This window comes from Monodelphis domestica, chromosome 2 (genome assembly GCF_027887165.1).
Source record: "Monodelphis domestica isolate mMonDom1 chromosome 2, mMonDom1.pri, whole genome shotgun sequence".
Classification (NCBI taxonomy): domain Eukaryota; kingdom Metazoa; phylum Chordata; class Mammalia; order Didelphimorphia; family Didelphidae; genus Monodelphis; species Monodelphis domestica.
The window spans coordinates 543,319,730-543,330,141 of NC_077228.1; the positions used below are offsets into that span (position 1 = coordinate 543,319,730).

The window sequence follows — 10,412 nt, forward strand, 5'->3', positions numbered from 1 at the left end:
CCTCATGATGACCTAGAGGCAACTGAGGCCTGCGTAGGACCCCATGCCCTGTGAGGGTCTCATTTTGGTTCTAGAAGGTGACAGCAGCAGGAGGAAGAGGAAGCAGAAGAGGAGGAAGAGGGGGGAGGTACAGGAAGAGGAGGAGGAAGAGGAAGAGGGGGGAGGTACAGGAAGAGGAAGAGGAAGAGGGGGGAGGTGCAGGAGGAGGAGGAGGGAAGAGGAGGAGGAAGAGGGGGGAGGTGCAGGAGGAGGGAAGAGGAGGAAACAAAAGAGGAAGCAGAAGAGGAGGAAGAGGGGGGAGTACAGGAGGAGGAGGGAAGAGGAAGAGGAAGAGGGGGGAGGTGCAGGAGGAGGAGGACGGAAGAGGAGGAAACAAAAGAGGAAGTAGAAGAGGAAGAGGAAGAGGGGGAGAGGGAGGTGCAGGAGAAGGGGACAGTGGTGGACGAGGAGGAGGAGGAGGAGCTCAGTGCTTTGACGTGAGGTGGCCAGGCCCAATTTCTCCAGGACTTGCCCATTTCTTGCTTCCTTCCTGTCCAGAGGCTCTCTGCTCTCTGGGGCACCTTCAGCCATGGTGGGCCGTTCCTGGGTGCTCAGGGCTAGGCCAGAGAGACCTTGACAGACAGCAGAGTCGGAGGGCCCACTGCCCCTGGGCAGGCTGGCACACTAGGCCGTGCGCTGGGTGACGGGAGATGGAGGCAGAACGGAGCTGGAAGGGAAGTCTGGGCAGGATGTGGGCAGCCTAGGAGAGGAGGATCATGGGAGAGGAGAGGAGAGGAGAGCCCCAGGCCCTGGGGCCTTGTCCACTTCCCCCTTTTGGCCTGGGTTCAAGGGAGCAGACTTTGTCGGACTCAGTCCAGGTCCTGAAGGAGACCCAGCCCTGGCCATGGTCCCCTCGTTGGCTGGTCCAGAGAAATGGACTCTTGGCCCCCCCGGGTCTAAACGCCTGGGCTCTGCTGACCCTGGGGGCAGGGCAGGAAGGAGGAGAACAAGGCAGGGGCAAACCAGGGACGGAGAAGGGGCTCCCCACAGCGACCTCATCCCAGGGCTGCCCCCAAACAAGTCAATCCGGCCCCAAACCTGGGCCTTCCAGAGGGCCACTGCTGTAGGGGCCCAACAGGCCCTGAGGGCCACCCCGCCCTTTACAGAGGGGGAAACTGAGGCCAAGTCACATAAAGTCTGGGGGCGAGACGTGTTCCCCACATCCAACGCCAACCCTTTCGTGAAGGCACGGCCAGGCCCGCAGCCAGCACGGAGGCCAGGCTGGGAGAGGGCCTCAGTGGGGACCAGGATGTGAGCGGTATGACCCTGGGCAAGTCACCTAACCTGGTCTGCTCTGTTTCTGCCCCTGTAAAACAGGGATACAAGCAGCGCCGGCCTCCCAGGACTGTCGGAAGCCAGACGAGCTTTTGCTGAGGGCTCTTGAATGCCGAGACGGGCCGCGGCGCGTGCGGGTGGCAGGACTCGTCCAGGGTCTCGTGGCCGGCAAGCTTGGCGCCTAGCTGTGCCCCGTGCCCCCGGAAGTGCTCCACCCGCCTGGGCCGGGGGGGGGGGTCCTGGAGGGCCGGCTGTGGAGCCCGGGTGGGGGGGGCTGCCCTGGCCTGGCCGCAGATGCCCTGGACAGCTCGTGTCCCAGCCGCCAGCCTCTGGGCCCGGGAAGGTCACAGCAGAGGGAACGGGCCGGAGGGCCCACGGGATTGGGCGGAACCTGCCACTGAGGGCCGCCCGGGGGAGGCAGGGAGGGGGCCGGAGCGGCCAGCAGCTGAGCCGTGTGGCCCGGCCTAACCTGCACCCCGGGCGGCCCAGGGCGGAGAAGGGGCCGAGCCTGGGGCTGGCGGCCAGTGGCCGGCCCCGCCGTGGGAACAGCCACGTCCCCAGGCAGAGCCGTGACAGAGGCCCCCCCGGGGCGCCTGCTCCCCCCCAGAGGAGCCCCGTCTCATCTGCCCCCGAGCCGGGCACAGGATGGCTCCCTCGCCCGCAGGGCCCTGGGTTCGAGTCCCAGCTCGGCGGCCCCCTGCCTGGGCGTGGGATGGCTCCCTCGCCCGCAGGGCCCCTCAGCCCAAGGGGCCAGCAATAGCCCCGACACGGGTGGGTGCCCACTCGCTGCCCGCAGCCGAGCTCGGAGGGCCCGGCCTGGAGAGCAAGCTCTGAGGGCGGCCTCTTGGCTCGGGCAGACAAGCTGGGGGAGGAGACGCGGGTTCGAGGCTCCTCTCGGACGCCGGCTCTCCGGCACACTCCGCCCCCCCGACCGTCCCGCAGAAGCCGAGGGCCCCGACGTGGGCACCGTCTGCCACCGGAGGGCCCGCCAGCTCCGCCACCAGCAGTGCCCTCCCAGCCCAGAACTGCCTCCACGTGCCTCTCCCGGGCGGCGGCCCTTCCCTCTCACTGACTGGGCACACGCCTGGCAGCCGGAGCTCCGGCCCCAAACAACACCCATAGGATTCCCGTCTTCACGCCATTCCAGGACGTCTGGCCCGACCGGCTCTTCAGTGGCATCGCCGCGCCCCTCTCGTGCCAGCTTTGCCCACCCTCTGGGCGACGCGAGACCCCCAAGGCTGGCATCCCTCCTTTGGGGAAAGGGCACGAGACTGGCATCTCTGCCAGCATTGCTGGAAGCTGCTGGGAGTCCTTGAGAGATGCTGAGGCCGAACCCGACCGCCCCGGGCTGGGCTGGGCTCGCCCTCCTCGCCTGTCTGCCCCCCCCAGATCTTGAGAGAGACAGACAGACGGACGGACGGAGGGGCGGGGCGCTCTCCCCCCATCGCATGCCTCTGCTCTGGGGGTCCCTCGAAGGGAACTCAGAGGGTCCTCGGGAGCCCCCAGCCTGGCTTTCCTGCCCGAGCGCACGAGGCCACGAGTCTGTGGCAGAGTCTCCCCCCATCAGGTGACCCCCCCCTCCCTCCCAGGGCTTTGGCTTTGTCCCCTTTGTCTGGTGCTGGCACACAGCAGGCGCCTAATAAAGGCCTCCTGGCCAGAGCGACGACTCTGCGGGGGGCCTCCCGGGCAGGAGGGGGCGCAGGCTGCACCCAGTCAGAACCGCGCTGCCCCTCCCCCTCTGGAGCGCCTCCATCGGGCCACGTGAAGTCTGAAGTCATTTATTGTGTTTCTTTATTGGGAAAATCCCCCGGGAAAATGGCCGCCCGTCCAAAGTCAACATGTCAGCCCAGGAAGGTGGCTCTGATGCCCGGCCAATGGCGACGGGTCTCGCCGCCCCGCCCCGCCTGGCTATGGGAAATTCACACCCCCTCCCCTCCCCCCCCAAGTGGGCCCTCAGAGCCTCCATGGCAACGGCGGCCAGGCCAGCCTCCCCAGGCCCGGGCCTCCCCATTGGGGTAGGATGGACACGTGGGAAGGCTTCCGCCCACACTGACCGGGTCCACCCTGAAGGCCACCAAAGCCTTTGCCAAGGGAGGCCAGAAGCCAATCCGTCCCAGGCCCCCCCCCCCAGGCGCCGATGGGGGGCATCCGCTGGGGGCTGATCTCCAGCTCAGTACGGGGGCCTCTCGGGACTTGGGGGTGTCATGTGGGATTTTCCTTTTCCTGAGAGCTCAGTGAACCCAAATGAGGTCTTAAGATTGAGGGCTGAGAGGGACCCCGAGAGCACAGATGGGGGCCCAGCGGCCCCCGAGGTCCATAAGGGCCCTGGAGGAAATGGCAACATTGTGGGCGTTGAGGAGGCACGTGGCTTCGCGCTCTCTCTCCATCTGTGCAGGTGCCCCCAGCCGAGGCTGCCTTCCTCGGCACTCCAGCACTCGGCACGGCCATCTGGGAGAGCAGATGCCTCCCCCGCCCCGGACCACGAGGGGGGAGCCGGCCTGTCGTCCCTCCTCAGGAGGCCAGGGAAGAGCTGCCCCCGGAGCTCGTCCCCCGTCCCCGGCCTTGGCCGTCCCCTGCCCGGGCGTTTCCTGCTTTACCCCCATCTAGGCCAGGGCTCACTCCCTGTGTGACCTGGAACACGGCACCTTGCTGGGCCTCGGTTTCCTTCCCTGTAAAATGGGGGGGGGGGGCGCCAGCTAGACCACCTCTAAGCTCCTTCTGAGGTCCTGTCGTGGCTTTGGGTGAGAACCTCGACCCCCAGCCTCAGTTTCCCCATCTGTAAAATGAGGAGGGGAGACTAGCCGGCCTCTGAGGTCCTCAGCGGAGCCCGACTCCAGCTTTGGGTCTCCCCCCAGCATTGTTCTCTTGCCAAACCTGGGGGCCGAGGGAGGTGTCCACACCCGCCGCCTCCAGCCCCCCCCGGGCCCGAGAGCCTTTGGCGCCCGCCGGGCTGCTCCTTCCGGGCCACCAACGCTGATGCCCCTCAGGGGGGCCGGACGTGCTGCTGCTGGAAAGGGGCGCCCGGAGAGGACGGGCCAGAGGCGAGTCCCTTCGGCATGTGGGGGGAGGGGCCGGGGGTCGCCGAGCCCAGCAGGAACGGGGAGGCGGGTGCGAGGTCTCCCGGGGCCAGGGAGACCCCGAGCCGCGGCAAGAAGAGGAGCCAGGCCGGGGCGGGGGCTCTCTGGGCACAAGACTCGTCCGCAGAAGGGGCTGCCGGCCTAGGCTCCGGCCATTCTCAGGGAACGAGGACAGCAGGATGGACACGCGTGTCCACGTGGGGCGCATGTGTGCAGGGGCACGGACACATGTGTACACATGTGGGGCGTAGATGTGTGCAGGGCCCGGCCCGGGAAATCCCCCTTTGGACGCCAGGCAGCCCTGCTCTGCCCTCGGGCTGGCACGGCTTCCTCCCTCCAAGAAGGCCCTCAGGGCTGGGGGGCCCAAGCTCCTCCCCTCCCGCGGCTGTCCATCCGTCCAGAACAAAGACTTCCCACCAACTCCCAGCGGGCCGTCCCCTTCCTCTGCCACTTGGCCGAGTGACTTCCCTCTGTAGGCCTCATCTGGGAAATGGGCGCACGGGGTGCCACCGGCAGGCCTGGCACCAGCCTGCCGGGGCCCTCGGGCAGAGGCGCCCCCATCGCTCGTCCCGGAGGGCCCGGATCTGCCTCTAATCCGGGAGCAGAGCAGGAGCTTCTCCCCGGCTGGGGCAGGACGTCCCGCCAAAGCCGCAGGCCTCGGCGCTGCCCTTCGGCCTGGGGGAGCCGGCGGCCTTGCCAGCGGCCAACCGCTTCTCTGGGCCATTTTTTCTCGTCAAAACCCAAACAATGTCAAGTGCTAAATTCCTGAGGCTAAAAATAAAGCCGTTCGCCGGCTTCTCTGGAGGCGAACCCCCAGCCGAGAAGCTCCGCCGCGGCCGCCCCACACTAAGCAGGGGCTGAGCCTGGGGAACGGCCCCCCCGCGACCCCCGCGCAGGGCAGGAGAGAGCCGCGGACTGACTGGGGCTCCCTGACCCGCGAGCAGCAGCTCTTCCGTTCACCGTCCCTGTCGTGTATGGAGAGCCAGGCAAGGCCCGAAAGAGGCTCGACCCAGCGCGGGGAGGAAGAAGGAAGGCGGCCCCGGAGGCCCAGAATGACTGCAGAGCCCCAGAACCGGGCCAGCACCGGCCACCAGAGAGGCCTCTCACAGGCCCCAGGGGGAGGAAGATGGTGGAGAGCGTTTGGGTGGAGATCCCCGGCGGAGAAACACAAGAGATGCTCCCTTTGGAGTAGCTGGAGATGGCCTGGGCAGAGGGAGGAAAGAGATGAGGGGCGCCCCCTCCCCGCCCCCCGGCTTTCCTTTGGCTGTCCGAGCTGCCCCACAGCAGCTTGTTTGGGCTTTCTGGGGGGGGGGAAGGGCTGGGGGGAAGGCCTTTCACCGAAGAGACCCTCCAAGCCGCTCCTTCACCTTCCTCTCCGCTTCTCGAGCTTCTGGGCTCGGCAGCTCTAGGAGATGGGCCAGGACAGGGCTGGCCGGTCGGCCCGGGGCCAAATGTTTCCAGCCGGAGCCCCCCAGGACTAACGCAATTCAGCAAAACTGAGGAAGCGCCTGCCGAGTGCCAGACAGACTCGGCCCGACCTCAGGCAGCTTCGCTTCTCCCCAGGCAGCCTCAGAGGCAAGGTTTGAACCTCGATCTCGGCACTCCTAGACCGTCTGCCCACGGCCAGGCATTTCTCTGCTCGTGGCCCGTGTAGCCTCGATGGCCCGCAGAGCAGCCTCACCCCGCTCTGGACAGGTGGGCAGAGCCGAGCCGGCCGCCTCCTGGCCCCCGGGCTGAGTGGTCCGGCCAGGGACAGCCACCAAAGAGGGCAGCCCATGGGCTGGGGGAGGAAGCGCCACCCCCTCCCCCGCCAGGAACAGCCCCTTCCCTGGAGTGGGCCCAGCCAGGACACTCCCCGGAGCCTGCCACAGGGCCGACTATTGAGCAGGATTCGGGCTCCTGATCCTCCTGCACGCTCGGCCTCCAGGCATTGCCCTGAAGGGAGGAGGTGGCCCTGCTGGGCCCCCTCTGCTCCTCACGCTGCCTCAGTTTACTCTTCTGTCAGAGGGGGGGTCTCGCACCCCATGGCTGCCGAGCAGAGCCCCTTTCACCTCGAGGGCCGAGGAGGGGGGCAGGAGAGGCCTGGGGGGCAGCCCGGGGCCCTCGTGGGCAGCCCCCCGCAGGGCCTGGACAGAGAGGTGCCTGCAGACACACACGCGGCACCCAAGACAAAGCCTGGCCCACGTGGGTGCCCCCGGAGCCTCGGGGCCTGCCCTGCTTGGCCGGCTCCTCCCCAGCCAAGCTGCCCCTGGGTGCCGGCTTCAGGGCAGTGCCAGGGCGCCGCCACAGGAAGATCGTGGCCTGGCTGCTGCCCACCCAAAGGTGCTCTGCCCGGCCCCGGCCCCAGCCTCGGCCTCCCTCCTTTCTCCCACAGGACTCCAAGCAACTCAGGAGCAAACAGTTGAGACCCGGAGCTTGAAGCCAGGCTGGGCAGCTTCTCCATTGGGGCAAACTCCCTCCGCGAGCCCCGAGAAAGCCAGGAAAGGACGTCGCCCAGAAACCTCTGCCCAGGCCGCTCCCTGGACCGCCATTTCTCAGGAGGGGTCCTAGCCGTGTGCCCGTGCCTCGACTAGCCCCCCCCCCCCTCCTCCTCCTCCTGCGCCTCCTCCTCCTCTTCCTCCTCCCCCTCCTCTTCCTCCTCCTCCTCCTCTTCCTCCACCTCCTCTTCTTCCTCCTCCTCCTCCTCTTCCTCCTCCTCCTCCCCCTCCTCCTCCTCTCTCCTGGTTCCTTGACCCCTTCCCCACCCTCCAGCCCCCTTCGTGGCTGTCCTCCCCTGGTCAGGCTCCCCGGGGCCGACACCCGCTCCCCGCTTCTGGTGACAGCACGGAATCTGGGGGAGCCTCAAGCCGTGGCCCGGCCGGGCCAGCCGAGCCCCCGCTTAGCGACGGGAGGGGAGGAGGGCCAGGCCGAGCTGGGTATCCCCGGAGAAGCCCTCGGCTGCCGGCAGGCCTCGGCCTTGTGCTCTGCGGGCTGCGAGCGGCCGGCGCTGTCTGGAGAGCCTCGTGAGGCCTGGGGACGCGGGGGCGGCGAGAGGGGCCGAGCCAGGATGGCCGGGAAGCTGCGCCCCAAAGCAGTCCGGAGCAGGAGCCCCCGTGGAAGGCCAGGGGGCGGTGCCGCAGGAGCCCCGAATGCCAGGGCAAGCCCCAGGCCGGCTTCTGACCTCTCAGCCACAGATGGCAGGGGAGGCCCACTGGCCCAGAGCGAGGGCTGAACACCCCCCTCGTCCCGCCGTTCCACCTCGTGCGGCTGAAGCGGACGCAGCCCCAACGTGCAACAGGCCCAACCTGGACCCGTTTCTAAGTGACAAGAAACGAAAGAGGCGGGAAAAGGAGCCAAAGCCCAGCAGAGACAGTGATTGTGGTGACGGCAGAAGACAACAAGGCCCAAAGGCAACAGGAAGGGGCCTCCACCCCAAAGGAAGAAGGAGAAACCCCAAAAGCATTAAATAAACGGGCTAGCGAGGTAGCTCAGCGGACTGAGCCAGGCCCAGACACAGGAGGTCCCGGGTTCCAGTCTGACCTCAGACACTTCCCAGCTGGGTGACCCTGGACAAGTCACTTGACCCGCAGGGCCTAGCCCTGACCACTCCCCTGCCTTGGAGCCAATACCCAGCATCGATTCCAAGATGGAAGGGGAGGCTTAAAAAATAAATAAATAAAAAAGTTAAATTAAGGCACAAGAAAAAGAGTGTCGGAAGGAGGAGGAGGAGGAAGGGGAAAACCGAATGGGGTCAATTATTACCCATAAAGGAGCCTTGAAAGGGGGAGGTCAGGGGGAGAGCGCGGAACCCTGATCTCATCAGAACTGGCTCAGTGAGGGGAGAACTTACACCATCAATTGGGGAGAAAAGCTGCCTCACCAACCCTTCAGGAAAGGAGGGGAATGAGAGAAGGGGGTGAAGGAGGTAGGAAAGAGGACAGACTGGGGGAGGGAAGGTCGGCAACTCAACGGGTAAAGAGGACAGAAAATAATACTCAGTAATCGCAACTTTTCACGAGTCTCTCTAATAAAGGCCTCATTTCTGAAACACAGACAGAAAGTGGTTGAAGACATAGAATACAGGTTGTTCCCCTACTGGTAAGTCAGCAAAGGCCGTGAACGGGCAGTTTGTCCTCCCACGAGGGGCCGTGCTTGTGCCTCTGCTAAGGGGCCTCCACGGAGAGGACGGCAGAGCGGGGGGCGCCCGGGCCAGGAGCCAGACCCCCCCCGCAGCTGTGGCCTGCTCCTGGAAGAGCTCGGGCAAAGGGGCGAAGGCAGCTGGGGGCTTCGGCCTGCTGGCAAAACTCCCCCCAGAGGCGCATCTGAAGGGCCGGGTCCTCGAGCAAAGTCGAGCTGCCCTTTGGGGGGCTCCCTGGTGCCGGGCGTGGCTCCTTCCTCTGGTGCTGCCAGCCTGGCTCTGGGGAGCCCCACGGTTGCCCCTGACCCTCGGGGGAGTCCCAGAGCCTTAAAGACCCCTTTCAGAGCCGCGGCTGAACACGCAGGACAGGGTTTGCTCTGGAGATCAGCAGCTGCCCCGAGGCCACCGAGAGGACGGGCGGATGGATGGACAGACAGCGGGGGGGGGGAAGGAGCCAGGGGGAGGGCACGAGGCGCCCAACACGGGGAAGACGGGGCGGCCGGGCTCCGAGGCAGAAGGGGGCGGCGTCCGGCGGGGATGTCCGAGTCCCCACGTGGGCAGGCGGGGGCTGAAGGCAGAGCCTCGGCCTGGGCGCGGCTCCAGCTCTGAAGGGCTCCCAAACAGAAGTGAAGGATGGTCATTAGCGCCGTCGGGAATGCAGACAGTGAAGGCCTCCCGGAGCCGGCCCCGAGCCAGGCGAGCTCTCCCGAGGCCCCCCTTTCCTGAGCAACGAGGTTCAGCGGCTCTCCGGAGGGGGCTTCGGGGAGGGAAAGCTGGAGCTGCGGCCGGCGGAGGAGGGGCGAAAGGGGGGAAGAGACCGGGGAGACGGGAGAGACGGGGGAGACCGGAGAGACGGGAGAGACGGGAGAGACTGGAGAGACGGGAGAGACTGGGGAGACGGGAGAGACGGGAGAGACTGGAGAGATGGGGGAGACTGGAGAGACGGGAGAGACGGGAGAGACTGGAGAGATGGGGGAGACTGGAGAGACGGGAGAGACGGGGGAGACTGGAGAGATGGGGGAGACCGGAGAGACGGGAGAGACGGGGGAGACCGGAGAGACCGGGGAGACGGGAGAGACTGGGGAGACGGGAGAGACTGGAGAGATGGGGGAGACCGGAGAGACGGGAGAGACGGGGGAGACCGGAGAGACCGGGGAGACGGGAGAGACCGGGGAGACGGGAGAGACTGGGGAGACGGGAGAGACGGGAGAGACTGGAGAGATGGGGGAGACTGGAGAGACGGGAGAGACGGGGGAGACGGGGGAGACGGGAGAGACGGGGGAGACCGGAGAGACGGGGGAGACGGGGGAGACGGGAGAGACGGGGGAGACGGGAGAGACGGGGGAGACGGGGGAGACGGGAGAGACGGGGGAGACCGGAGAGACGGGGGACCGGAGAGACCGGAGAGACGGGGGAGACTGGAGAGACGGGAGAGACGGGGGAGACGGGGGAGACGGGGGAGACGGGGGAGACCGGGGAGACGGGAGAGACCGGGGAGACCGGGGAGACCGGGGAGACCGGGGAGACGGGAGAGATGGGAGAGACCGGAGAGACTGGAGTCCAGAGCCTCGGACCCCAGCGCGGAGCTCCTCCCCCACGGCAGGGGGCCAGGCTGGAGCTCGGGCTCTGCCACAGGCCTCCTCCCAGGGGCCCCAGAGGGCGTGGCCAGGGCCAGGAAGGGAGTGGGCGGGGCCATCACAGAGGAGGAAACCGAGGCACGTGTCTGTGGATCCCTCGTCCAGGAGCCCGGCGGCGTGTCCCTCCCCCCCAACACCTGGGGCCCTTCCATCTGATCCCGCAGCCCACCAGCAGGGTCCGAGCCGCCCCTCCCCCAGGAGTCTTTGAGAGGGGGAGGGGCGCCATTCTGGGAAGCTCCGCCACAGCCCTCATCCCCTCCGAGAAGC

At 67.0% G+C, this 10,412-nt stretch overlaps 2 protein-coding genes across 2 annotated transcripts; both read right to left on the reverse strand.

The window, feature by feature from the left end:
- Positions 1–4,131: 4,131 nt before the first annotated feature.
- Positions 4,132–5,115, reverse strand: LOC130456976 (basic salivary proline-rich protein 1-like). Its single transcript, XM_056814795.1, has one exon. The coding sequence runs from the start codon at positions 5,113–5,115 to the stop codon at positions 4,132–4,134; it is 984 nt and encodes a 327-aa protein (XP_056670773.1).
- Positions 5,116–8,376: 3,261 nt separating this feature from the next.
- Positions 8,377–10,394, reverse strand: LOC130456871 (uncharacterized; the record flags this gene model as incomplete). The annotated part of the gene is made up of 1 exon (XM_056814561.1): positions 8,377–10,394. A coding segment is annotated over one exon (1,932 nt), but the record flags the coding sequence as incomplete, so codon positions are not given.
- Between the last annotated feature and the right edge of the window lie 18 nt (positions 10,395–10,412).

Coding starts and splice junctions, on each gene's coding strand:
- LOC130456976 (XM_056814795.1), bottom strand. CDS start 5,115: ATGGCCCAGAGAAGCGGTTGGCCGCTGGCAAGGCCGCCGGCTCCCCCA.